Here is a 14,181-nt window from a genome sequence, read left to right on the forward strand (position 1 = left end):
TCAAAAAAAAAAAAAAAAAAAAAAAAAAAAAAAAAAAAAAAAAAAAAAAAAAAAAAAAAAAAGAAGTCAACAAAAAAGATAAAACTCCATACATTGAAAAATTTAAAAGATACTTATAAATAACTCATTGGTCTGTGAGAAAAAGAAAATTCAACTCTATGAGACCAGTATAATCTAAATATCAAAAGAGGAAAAAAAATAACACGCCAATCTCATTCATAAAAACAAACGTGAAAATCCTTTTTCAACATTAGTAAATCAGTTCCAGTGATATATAAAGTAGATATGCATGAAGTCTGGAGCTAAATTCCTTGTGCTGAAAATCTAGCTCCACCACTTTCTATTTCTGTGACCTTGGGCAAGTGAACCAACTTCTCTGTGCTTGGTCTCACCATTCATAAAATGAGAATAATAATAATACCACCTAACTCATGGGGCTGTGATGGAGATTAAATATTCTAATATATGTAAAGCATTTAGAACAGTGCTATTAGAACAGATATTTGCTACATAAATGTTATCTATACTATCACAATATTATTTAAAATACATGAGAAATTTGGGCTTAACCCAGAAATATAACAGTGGCTTAATATTAGAAAAAGTCTACCAATGTAGTTCACCACACCAACTCACTAAAGGACAAGAATCATATAATCGTATTAGAACACAGAAGGGCACATTTAATAAAGTCAATACCCACTCTAAATAAAAAGCTATTAACAAAATAGCAACAGAAGGTAACTTCTTTAACTTGATAAAAATTATTTATTAAAAACGTAACAGCAAACATTGTTAGTGGTGAAATATCAGAGGCAATTTCTTCAAAATTGGGGAACAAGATGGGGATGCCTGCTATTACCATTTCTAATCAACACTGTACTGAGGTTCTAGCTAGCTTTTATGTTTTTGCAGTTGGTACCTTCTGAACAAATTTTACTGAAACCTGGGCTAAATCAAAGTCTTCAAAAGTAACTTATAATTGATTTAGTAGTGAGAAAACTAAGAGATATCCCTTCTGGAGATAATGTGTTTACATTTCAAGGTGGGGTGGGAGAGAGTAGGAGCCTGGACCAAGGGGGCTTCCTTTGATGGGGCAGGAGACTCTGGGCTTATATTTCCAGTGGAAATATTTATCTATATTTCAAAGGGTTAGAGAAAGAACACTAGATCCTTCTTTGTAGATTTCCAAGGAACTCACTCAGAAGAGGAGGAAGCAGGAAGCAGTTGCTTCTTTCCTCTATGTAAACACCTGGACAAATGTTTTCAAGGCTCCTCATTTATAACACAGACTCCTTCTGTGTAGGGTTTTATCTTGCCAGCTCTCAGGATATCGCTCTGGGGATGAGTTGGCACAGAAGGGAGCCATGTAGTTATTCTTTGCTGTATGTAAGTGATAACAATCATTCTATTCTGGAAATCTGTGTGTATATTCAGAAAAATAGTAATCAATAACGATAGTAAGAACTTAAAGACAATATTGTAATGATGTCAATTCTCTCTAAATTGGTCTATAAATTCAATGTTGTTGTTGTTTTTTTTTTTTTCCTGAGATAAGGTCTTGCTCTGTGGCTCAGGCTGGAGTACAGTGATATGATCATGGCTCAACTGCAGCCTCAACTTACTAAGTTCGAGTGAAGCTCCTGCCTCAGCGTCCTGAGTAGCTGGGGACTACAGGATTATACCACTCAGCTAATTTTTCATTCTGTATTATCAGTGCATTATATTAATATCTTACGGCATTGAATACAACTTACACTATGCCATAAACTACTGATTTCTTATTTGCAATGGCTAGTATTAGTCCCCAAATTTTTCTATTTGTTTATGAAAGTCATAGTGTTTAGCAGCATATGGTTCAAGAAAAGTATTTTCTCTAGTGCTTGAATATTATTCACTCTACTGGGCTGTGCCACAGAGCCTTAGCTATCAATAAGTTTTCTTGATGTTTAAAATAATGTTTAAATGTTACACAAAGTTCTTATGAAAATGAGTAGCTTGTTTATCCATGCTGCTTTGAAAGATAAAAACTGACATTTAAAAAATTAAACAAAGAAATTTTAAATTATACTTTTTTAAGAATGTTCTTATCAGCAAGTTATAATGAAAATATGCTTGCATTTTAAATTTTTTATAGATGCTAAAGATTCTACTATTTTCTTATTTCTTCACGTTTTTTTCAGTAACATTGACTTTTAATCTAGTCCTTTGACTATTAATTTTAAAAAAACAAGATTGTGAACTTAAAAGCCTCAAAAATTTGAGTTTATTAATTACTAGCTACTAATCAAATGGCACACACCAAAATAATTCTTAAATTTTTAAACCAACTTTTTAAAAGATAAAATATACTACATATTATTGTAATTCATTATGAATTTCAGTATTCTTATAATACAAGATTTAAAATAGAGAAAAAGCTTTAACAATCTATTAACATCTTTTACCTTATTTAGATCTTCCCTTTCTTGTTGTAATGTTTTGATTTGTTTTTCATAAGCTTTGATTTGTCTAAAAGCATCATCTAGTTCTCGCCTCACAGCATTAGCTTCTTCGAGTTGCTGTTCCAAATGACTCGACTCTAAAAACAAAAGACAGGGTTTCTTTTACTATTTGCATAAAATCAATGATTGAAACTAAGGTAAAACAACTAAATTTTTTTTTTAATCAGCATTTTGAATCTGGAGTTAGGTCTACTAACAGTGTATACCAGCATGACTCTTGACCAATTAAACGCCTATCAGATCACTGTAAAGATGGTGAATGGCGTATGCCATGTGAAGATGTGCAAAATTTATGTGCAGAAATGTCTTACCTACTCATTAGGAACCAAAAAATCTTCCAAAAACAGCACCTTCAGACCAATTAAAAATTTTAAAACTAATAAACAACAAAACCAAACAAAAAAAGCTGATAAGTTTTACTGTAGTGTTGGTAAGCATAGTAGTGCTGATGTTAGTCAAATTACTGTGTAAGATGGTTTTGACTCTAACACTGTGGTTCCAAATCACCCAGTCTAGTTTCACCACTGTTTATTTGAAGAACAAACTCTGATTTCTAAAAAGCAAATATCTGAAAAATTTCTAATCTAAATCAATTCTATTTTTCAGTTGAAGAAACTCAGGGAGTTGAATACTTTGCCTAGAGTCACATTGCAAAATCTGTATCAGCACCAAGACTAGAGTCCAGGAAATCTTGCACTGACTTCTCTACCTTACAAGTTAATGTTATTAAATAATGTTTAACATTCTCAGATAAAAGGGGTTATTAAGAAACAACAAAATTATTAATGTTAACATATGCCTTAAAATGTAATATATTGATAGAAAACGTTTCTGGTATCAAAAGTAAACTAGCAAAGAACTAAAGTCAGTGACACAGAAATCTAGACAACATGCATTATCAGTTCTGTTCTGGATATTTTCTGTTCTTTACACATTATTACTCTAAGCCATCCATACCCAACCTTTTTGGCAGCAGGGGCCAGTTTCATGGAGGACAATTTTTCCAAGGACCAGGAGTTGGAGAAATAGTTTCAGGATGAAACTATTTCACCTCAGATACTCAGGCAGTTAGATTTTCATAAGAGGCGTACAACCTAGATCCCTAGCATGAGCAGTTCACAATCGGGTTCACAGCTCTGTGGGAATTAGTGCCTGAGGTGGAGCTCAGGTCCTAATGCTCACTCATCTGTCATTCACCTTCTGCTGTGTGGCTCACTCTGCTGGTACCAGTCTGTGGCCCAGGAATTAGGGATCCCTGCTGTAAGTGACATCCCCAGACAAGTGACATGAACACGGCCTAGGAACTTAGATATGGAGAATCTCAGGCCCCAATCTACAACTAATGAAGCAGAATCTATTAAAAAATTCTCAAGTCATTCATTTGTACATTAAAGTATGGGAGCCAGCGCACAAAGTGTTGTATATTGTTGTGACTGATGCTTTCAATAAATGAAGTAGTGTTACTAATATGTTAGTCCTATTGAGAAGAGCAATTCGCTTGTGAAGATGCATCTTGCAGTCTAAAAATTAAATGTATTAGTGTATCATATATTGCATAGTTCTAGATTCCATAAATAATATACAGTGCAATAAATTCATAGATTTAAAACTTAGCTACTTTAAAAGCATAATTATTAATAGCATAGTTAACAACTTTTGAAGACATAAAGTTATATTAACTGGTTTTCAGAGTATCTAAACAGTATCATTTAATGAATGTTTTATGTGAAGAAAATGAAAAATCATAGGGTATTTAATTTTAATCATGGTGTTTAGGCTTATATTCAGAAAACTGTATTTTATCACCTTATCAAATTTCAGCACTTCTTATGGGAATATTTCTATTTAATTTCTTTCAAACATATTTAAATATTTTATATTTTAAGTGTTTAAATTTCAACAATTTCTTTCACCCAGGCTGGAATGCAATAGCGTGATCTTGGCTCACTGCAACCTCTGCCTCCCAGGTTCAACCGATTCTTCTGCCTCAGCCTCCCTAGCAGCTGGGATTAAAGGCACGTATCACCATGCATGGTTAATTTTTTGTATTTTTAGTAGAGACAGGGTTTCACCATGTTGGCCAGGCTGGTCTTGAACTCCTGACCTCAGGTGATCAGCCCGCCTCAGCCTCCCAAAGCATCTGGCCAGGATTTCAATAATTTCTAAAGTAAATATCAATTTATGTTTGTTCTCATAATTAGGAATAAAAAATGTACCATGTAAAGCAGATGACTTCCATCATTTCCTGGTTCATTTTAATCAAATTTTATGGTTAAGGAAAATCCATTTAGAGTAGCAATATGGCACATTTAGTAATCCATTTTGAACATTCTTTCTTCTACTTTTGAAGTGTTTTTCTCTAACATGTTCAAATTTTTTGAAAAATTATTGTTACTGATTTATTTCAACAGCTCTGAGAAACAAAAAAATTCAGTATTTCATAAAAATTCTGTATCATATAAAGTTTTTAACAGATGATATCACATGGAATAGCTTCTAAAAGCTTTAAGGATATTTTTACTGATTTATTTCAATATAGTGTTAATTTTAGTTTTTACCACAGCCATTTTTCATTTTGGCTGCTTTGCAATGGAGTTGTTAGAGAAACACGTCAGATTTCCCTGTTTTATATTTCAGACCCTTTTTAAAAGTAAAAAAAAAAAAAAGCTCAAAACATTCACTTAAACAACAATATGTGAATTATAAGGAGCACAAAAAAAAAAAAGGTACTGGATTAAGAAGCGTTGGAAAAGATACCCCTCTCCCAATCTTTAACAATATCCTCCATTACAGAGAAAAACATAGCACTTATAATTTGGTAAACACAGAATTTTGTATTTCCAAAACATGAAAACCCCAGATCAAGAAAAATCCAGAATGTTTTGACCTTTGGTCAAATACTATAAAATGAGTAAGGCGGCAGAGCCTTTACTTTTACTACAACAAGTAGCAAATATGACTAAAATTCTGAAAGAAACCCAGAGGCTATTAAAAATATCCAACACAGTTAGCCATGACATTTAGATGAAGTTGTTAAAAACTGATTATAGTGAACAAACAGAAAAAGCTGTACTAGGTCGGGCATCATGGCTCATGCCTGTAAATCCAGTACTTTGGGAGGCCAAGGTGGGCAGATCACCTTAGGTCAGGAGTTCAAGAAAAGCCTGGCCAACATGGTGAAACCCCATCTCTACTAAAAATACAAAAATTAGCTAGGTGTGGCACATGCGTATAAACCCAGCTACTCAAGAAGGGCTGAGGCAGGAGAATCACTTAAATCTAGGAGGCAGAGGCTGCTGCAGTGAGCCAAGATCTTATCACTGCACTGTAGCATGAGCGATAGAATGAGACTCTGTCTTAAAAGAAAAAAAGAAAAAAGAAAAACCTGCACTAGGAAACTGGGTTTGTTGATACCAACTAAATGGTTCTTAGCTCACAGCTGCTATTTAGGACGGTCAAATTCAACCTGTTAGTAATGAGGACTTAACAAAGGCATCATACATCTGGGGTTATTTTCTTCGCACTTTATGGCATGGAAGAAAAATATAACATATGGTCTCCATCTTGAAGGAGATAAGTTAGAAAGACAATAGCAACACTCTTTTAAAAAATCATAAAATAGAAAATCAAATGCAAATTGTGTGGCAGGCTACATGTGCTAAAGGAATTGAGAGGTCAAAAAATGGGCATGTTTAGAGCAGTACTCAAAGTGGAACACTATAAACTGGAAAGGGGTTAAGACTAGAGTAAGAAGGAAGTTGGCAATAACAACCAAAACACCTCCCTGATCCACAAGAAGCATAGTTTCATTTTTTCCATTACGTAACTTTTCTGAGATGCAAATAAATTTTACTTCTAATTATAATAAGTAAAACCAGGCTCCCTTACTATCAATCTTCTCTATCCACAGCAGGGGGTGGGGAAGGGAAGGGAGGGGAGGGGAGGGAGGGAGAGAGAGGAAGGGGGTGGAGGAAGGTGGGGGAGAGTGGGGAGAGGGAGGGGGGAGGGGGGAGGGGGGGAGAGAGAGAGAGAGAGTGTGGTGTGTGTGTGTGTGTGTGTGTGTGTGTGTGTTTGGAGAAACAAACAGTACACAGAGGCACATATCCCCAAACTCAAGGCAGCATAAGAATGAGAGTTTCAAAAAGTTACATTACAGATTACAATAAACTTTTCATTTAGAAAACAAAAAAAATCCCATTATTTTCTCATACAAAAGTATTCAATAAGGTATAAATTACTTAAAAATTTTTATTTTCATCTGCAAATACTCAACAAATATATATTTAGTGTCTGTTATACAATAATGGCAATAAGCTTGGCACTAGGAATATAGTAGGAAAACCTACTATAACCTACTCCTCACTTTTAGGAGCTCAGAGTATGGTAAAGAAGCAAATATTAAAAAGAAGTTGCCAATAATTACAAATTTGTTACATTTTTTGAGAAACTTAAAAATACTGGTGAACACTGCTGCTGGGAAACACAAGATAAAAAGTCATTAATGGTGGGTATCTGTATACACAAAGACATTGCTCAAAAAGTATCTGGTGCGATGGCAGATTGAAGATGTTTTACATACTTTTTTCTTCAGAGCTTATTTAAAGTTGGGGCTACTCATCAGGCAGAGGTCCTAAGGAGAGTCTTCAATGTGCTTTTTTTTTTTTTTTTTTTTTTTAAAAAAAAAGAAGGAAAGAAAGAAAGGGAAGAAAAAAACAGTGTATGAAGGAAGTGGAACATCACTGGATGGAACTAAAAGTAGTTCAGTAATCACTGAGCTAGGGAGTAGTAACAAGAGACAAAACTGGAGAGGCAAATACATGCATAATAATGAAGGGCCTTGTATTAGAATTGAGAAATTTCTACTTTATCCTGGAGGCAATGGGGATCCACTGAAGATATGTATGTTGAAGCTGTGACATGAACAGACTTACATTTTAAACTTTTAGTCTGGCAGACTGGAGACTTCAAGTTCTGGGAAGATGGAATAGATATACTTCCCATTCTTCCCATTAACTACAACTTAAAACCCTAGACATTATGCATAAAACAAACTGAAGACTCTGAAATGTGAAGAGAAAAACTTCCTCAGAACATTGGGACCTGATAAACAACATAATGGCAAGTTTTCTGGAGTTTCTTCTTGGTTCATATATCCCAGAATTAGAGCTAAAGAAGATAACTCATAAATGACAACAGCTATAAAGAGAAAAAGCCCCAGTAAAAGCCTGCTCTTTCTAGCCAAAGGATTAGGAAAGGGGCAGACTAAGAAGACAGAAAACTCACAGAAAATAACTGCTCTACTTGAGATAAACATCACAGAAAAAAACTGGCCCCATGTTCACCCATGTCAACGACAGACAAGTGCGGGGGCTAGATTTCCACCTCATGAGCCTATAATGAGGTACTCAAACACATCTGCAAGACTGGTGCCCGAAAAACATGGGGGCGTGGTCACTCACACCTATAATCCCAGCACTTTAGGAAGCTGAGGAGGGCAGATCACTTGAGGACAGGAGTTTGAGACCAGCCCAGGCAAAACAGCAAGACCCATCTCTATTAAAAATATCAAAAAATTAGCTGGGTGTGGTCCTAGCTACTTGGGAGAATGAGGCATAAAAATTGCTTAAACCGGAGAGGTGGAGGTTGCAGTGAGCCGAGATCACACCGCTGTACTCCAGCCTTGGTGACAGAGTGAAACTCTCTCAAAAACAAAACAAGTATGGTGTCAGAAAAAGACAGGACATTAATCCTCTCTGCTGACAACAAGCCTCCCCTCACACACATTGTCAGTGGAAACCACATAGGGAACCTGGACTTATACCTCCAACCTGGCAATAATAAGGTACTCCTCCCTCTTCCCTCTGGGGTAGTTTCAGAAGGGATTAAGAACTTTCACTATTGCCCAGGATATTACCACCATGTGTATGTGTAAGTGTGTGTGTGTAGAGAGTGTGTGTGTATGTATAATGCCATCCCCACCAAAGTGTCTGCAGAAATCCTATTGAGGGCTGGAATCTCCAATACCCCTGAGCAGTAATGAGAAGGTCTCACTTGGATATCAAGAATGGCCAAGTGGAAAATCTATACTTCTAGCTACACTTGGCTGTAATGAGACAGCGGTCCCATTTCCACTGCTGGAGTGGTGTCAGGTAAAGCCAGCTAAAATGATTTAAATCAGACCCAGCTCTACACCCATATATTTGACAACTTAGACCAAATGAATTAATTCCTACAAAATCATAAACTAAGACAACCTATAAACTATGAGATAGATAATTTGACTAGCCTTGTAACTACTGTGAAACTTAATGTGTATTTTGAAAATTATCACCGAAGATAATCTCCAAGCGCAGATAGTTTCAATGGAGAGTTCCACAAAATGCTTAAAGAGTGAACACTTACTTTGTATGATCTCGTGCAGAAAGAACAAGATAGAATACTTCCCTATTCATTTTATGAAGATAGTATTTCCCTGATATAGAAACTAGACAAAGATAGGGTAGTGAATGCTTACCATTGTAGTATAATTTTATAATAAATTACAGTCATCCCTCAGTGTATGTGCAGGATTGGTTCCAGCCCCGTCCCCACTACTTATACCAAACTCATGCATACTCAAATCTCGCAGTCAGCCCTGTAAATCCAACCATAAGAAAAGTCGGTCCTTTGTATACTTGGAATACCATATTTTCAATCTCTGTTTGGTTGGGAAAAAATCTGCATATAAGTGGACCCACACAGTTCAAATCCATGTTGCTCAAGGATCAACCGTATTTACAAATTTATAGCATATATAATTTTACTTTAAAATGAATCACAAATTTATAACATGTATAATTGTATAGTAATTTTATGTTGCCTCAGCATCCATTTTGAATGCAGGTTTAGCTTTCTTGTTTCGGAGGCAGGGTTTAGTCACTCTTGATGCAGTTTCCAGTTCTATACCACACCCCAGGGGCTCAAGCTGGAGACATCTCTCCCAACTAGCAGACTGGGATCCTGCCTTCCTGCCATCTCCTTTAAAGGGACCATTCAAGCACTGGCTTCCAAACTTAAAGTGACCTACACCCTGTTCCCTCATATACACTGCTAGTTGCCATGCTCTCCCGCTCAAGGCTCTCTGTCTCCCTGCACTCCCTGACCTCCAGGTGTGTGGCCTACAGGCATGCCATGTACCACAAGGTCTGTAAGTACTAAAAACTCTTAGATTTTCACACTGAGGTTGTCACTGAAGCTGTACCAAAAATCTGACTCAGTCTGCAAGGTTGCTCCAGAAAGGATGCATGCAGGTGGATCTCCTGCTGGTGCTCTTTTGTTCAGGCCTCTGGTGGCTGCTGGTGACAGTAGCCACCAGCTACACTGAGAGAGAAAACAGGCAGTACAAGAAAGAAAAAAGAAAAGAAAAGGGAAGAAAAAACAGGCAGTACAAGAAAGAAAGAAAAGAGAAGAAAAACTAAAGACTAATATCCTTGATGTATATAGATGCAAAAATTCTTAACAAAATATTAGGAATGGAATTCGGCAATATATAAAAACAATTGTACACCATGACCATGGTTTACACCAGGGCTATATGGCTGGGTTCAATACTTTAATCAACCAATGTAATTTACCATGTTAACAGGTTACTTTTTGAAAATCATATGTTCATATCAATTGATACAGAAAAAGCATTTGACAAAATTCAGCACCCATTAATGTTTTTAAAAACCCTTAGAAATACAGAAGCAGAGGGATATGAACGCTTTTCCCCTAAGACTGAGAAGCTAGAATGTTCTTCTCATCACTATTCTTTAATGTAGTGCTGCAGGTTCTTGCAATAAGGCAAGAAAAGGAAACAAAAAGCATATAGATCAGAAATGGAGAAATAAAACTGTTCCCACCTGCAGGTGACATGACTGTCAGAATTAAAAATCCCAAAGAATCTATTTTTTTTTTTAAAAAACCTCCTAGAACTAATAAGTGAGTTCAGCAACACTATAGAATACAAAATAAACGTACAAATCAACTATATTTTTATATATTAGCAATAAACACATGAACAATAAAATTAAAAATACAATACCATTTGAAATGGCTCAGAAAATGAATTACTTATGATTATCTATAGATAATGGGTTAGACATCAACACAGGTTTCCTTTGTATAGTGCCAGAACATTACGGTAAATGACAGCAAAACATTTTAAGAGTTAAAAATTTAGCTCTTACATAGAGCTAACAAAAAAGCTCACTATTACTTTGGTGAATGACATATAACTAATTGTTGATTTAAATATTTTTCATCAATACCACCTATTTCAAGACAGTTTTAAAATTAATTAGCAAGCTTTCAAAAGCTACTGCCATTCAAAGCCACATGCTATTAAAAAGAGTAGAGACAGGCTTATGAATAAGTTTTCCAAATCCCTATTGCCTCTCTGAAGACAAATCACTGACCATTCTAGCTGGTCTTCTGTTCTACTGTTTTTTCAGTGTCACACAACTCTAACATAGACATTCAATGACACTCTTAATGTTATTGTTGGTACCAAAGCAAAGTCAATGATTCACTTATCATGTTCCCAATCTACAATACCTTACTTTTGGAAAGATAAAGTAACAGAGATTAGATACAGAGTTATTTTTTAGGAGTAGAGCCTCTTAAAAACACAAAATAGCATTCATAAATAATGCTCAAAATTAAGATCTCTATATATTTAATATAAAAAAGTATTAACATGGCATTTTAAAAAGTCATTTTTATAAAAGATGCTACATTATATTACTTCTCCTCTTTCACTTATTTTTGCCTAAAACTGCCTTTCTGGAGAGGCCTGACAAATTCTAGTTAAAGTAGTACCTTCTGCTTTTTCTTCCTAACCCTCCAATTATTCAGATCATGTAATGCTTCTAAATGCTGCAAAAAACTGCCATTTCATTTTGAGTAAAAACCAAAGACCTTACACCAATCAGTAAGGCTCTACTGATCAGGCAACAAGCCCCTTTCACCCTTTTACTTCTCTAACTCATTTCCTTCCATTATCCTTGCTTGATCATTCTACTCTAGCCATGTAGTGCTCTGTGTTTTACCTGAACACCTGGGGAACATTTGATTTTAGAAGTCTTTGCACTGGCTAGTCCTTCTACTTGGAACACATATTTCACAGATAACTGTACAGCTAACCCCCTTACCTTCTTCAAGTTTGTGCTAACATGTTTCCTTCTCAGTCAGGCCTACCCTTGGGCCACTATACTTAAAATGACTCATTGTCCTTATTCTATTCTTATTTTAAAAGCACTTATCACCTCCTAACATACTGTATCATTTACAAAGTTATATATTTACTGATTTCTGTTTTCTGTCCTTCACCCAGGCCAAAGCAAAGATTTTTTGTTTAGTCTGTTTTGCTTAATGTTGCATCCCAAGAGCCTGAAATAATGCCTGTTACATAGCAGATGCTCAATATATATTTGTTGAATAAATGCAATAAATGAATAAATAGGTATACAAACACTTGTCGAATTGAGTTTTAATCTCAGTAATACAGATAAAATAACTGCATTAACAAAGAAAACATCCCCTCTCACGACAGCATGAGAGCTTGCTCTCTCTCTCTCTCTCTCTCTCTCTCCTTCTTGTCTCTCTCTGCCTAATAAATCACTTCCTGCAAACAAACAAACAAAACAAACTTTCCTGATGCCTGTATACATGCACTCTGCTTGTGTTTAGTGTCCTCCTTCCTCAGTCCTCACTCACCTTTTCCTCTTCTCACAAATATGCTTTGCCAGATAAATTCCAAAATGAATAGGCCTTCCAAAAAAAGCCATCCTTATTCACGTAAGTCTGGATTAGGTGCTCCTCCTATGTACTCTCCATGCACCTCCATTTATTTTTCCTCATAGCCATTTCATATGTATTGCAATAACTCTTTGTTTATCTGTTTCCAAGACCAAAATGTGAACTCCTTGACAGCAGAACCCATTTTTATTTGACCTTCCCTGACTGGCATGTAACTCACATCATGTAACACAGACAGGCACTCAATAAATGTTTTATGTGTGAATAAACAATGTTTTAAACATGTCCTAAATTGAATTAACAGTGAACCACAGATATTTACCTGTTACTTGTTTCCTTAGTTTTTCAATTTCTTCTTTTAAGTTTTTTATTTCTAAATCTTTGCTTGCTGTTAGTGGACCATCAACAGTTGAATACTGCAGAGCTTGGACAGTCTGTGTTGACTCTTTAAAAAAAAGAAAAAAAGAAGTAAAAATATCATCATGTTCTAAATTCTTAAAACTAATAACATATATTTCTTTGTAGAAAAATATTTATGCAAGTTTATAGATCAAAACATCTACTCATTGACAAAAAGCATGTGAAAACGTAAAAATTAAGTCATAAAAAATCAGGCCGGGGGCGGTGGTTCACGCCTGTAATCCCAGCACTTTGGGAGGCCAAAGCAGGAGGATCACTTGAGTCCAGGAGTTTGAGACCAGCCTGGGCAGCAGAGTGAGACCTTTTCTCTACAAAAGATATAGAAAATGCCAGGGCATGGTGGCGCATGCCTGAAGTCCCAGCTACTCAGGAGGCTGACGTGGGAAAACTGCATGAGCCCGGGAGGTTGAGGTGGTAGTGAGCTGTGATCATGCCACTGCACTCCGGCCTGGGAGACAAAGTGAAACTCTATCTTAAAAAAAGAAAATCCACTACACGCATCTTCAAAATTATAATACATTTATATATGAAAGACTCCACCTTCTAATATGTGAGATTTTTGGTTTTAAATGCTGTTGGTGTACTCTGCCAATGATTCAATGATGTAGCCCCCTTTTCTCCTAGTAAGAACATCACCATGTGATATCTCAAAAGCCTGGTATGTCAGTCAGATGCTGTATGAAGAATTGGATCTCATGTACAAATGGAGGGTTAGGCATGTTACATATGCAGAAGTGCTGGCCTTCCAAATTTTATGTTTGAAAGTTGAAGCCCATCTACAGGTAACTATGGCTAATCAATTTAGCTAAAATATCTAGTTAAAATAGAAATTATTAACTTATCTTGCAGTTCTAATCAGAAAATACAAAGTATTAAAGAAACAGTAACTCTACTGAGGTTTATTCCCAGATATCATCAAAGATATGGAACAAAGAAAACATTTTTTTAGCATTTTACATCAGAAATGAAATTGCCCTTCATTCTAAAATAAATATTCTGCTATTTATGGAGGGATTCTTACACAGTAAGTATCTCCCTTATCATAATTCTTTATGAGTTAGTGGAAATCATTACTGATTACTTTGTGTGTGCATGCATATGTGTGTGTGTAAACCGCAATCTCTATATGTGTGGCAGTCCATAAATACCTGTTAATTTGAATTAAAGGTTTAAGATATACTATATTGTGCATCTGATCTTGATTTTCTGCATCCAGTAAGTATTTCTTATACATTTCTTTCTTTTTGGGTTCAAAACATGCTAAAAGATTGGTCCTTTTTTGTATTTATTATTTTGAAAAGAACACCCATTATTTTTATTTTCTTTAAAGACATCTAAATTGGGAGTCGAAAATGGGGAGAGGCCGGGTGCGGTGGCTCACGCCTGTAGTCCCAGCACTTTGGGAGGCCGAGGCGGGCGGATCACAAGGTCAAGAGACCATCCTGGCTAACATGGTGAAACCCCATCTCTACTTAAA

At 35.7% G+C, this 14,181-nt stretch overlaps 1 protein-coding gene across 18 annotated transcripts in view; it reads right to left on the minus strand.

Moving 5' to 3' along the window:
• The window catches only part of CDC42BPA (CDC42 binding protein kinase alpha), a 330,073-nt gene that overhangs the window by 125,381 nt on the left and 190,511 nt on the right, over positions 1-14,181 (minus strand). For all 18 annotated transcript variants that reach the window (XM_017526457.2, XM_017526468.1, XM_017526469.1 and 15 more), the window contains exons 11-12: positions 12,607-12,729; positions 2,448-2,581 (exon numbers count right to left, since the gene is read on the minus strand). In XM_017526457.2, coding sequence (XP_017381946.1) covers positions 2,448-2,581; positions 12,607-12,729 — 257 coding nt within the window. The remainder of the gene's footprint in view (positions 1-2,447; positions 2,582-12,606; positions 12,730-14,181) is intronic.

Source organism: Cebus imitator, unplaced genomic scaffold (genome assembly GCF_001604975.1).
Source record: "Cebus imitator isolate Cc_AM_T3 unplaced genomic scaffold, Cebus_imitator-1.0 Scaffold42, whole genome shotgun sequence".
Lineage (NCBI taxonomy): Eukaryota > Metazoa > Chordata > Mammalia > Primates > Cebidae > Cebus > Cebus imitator.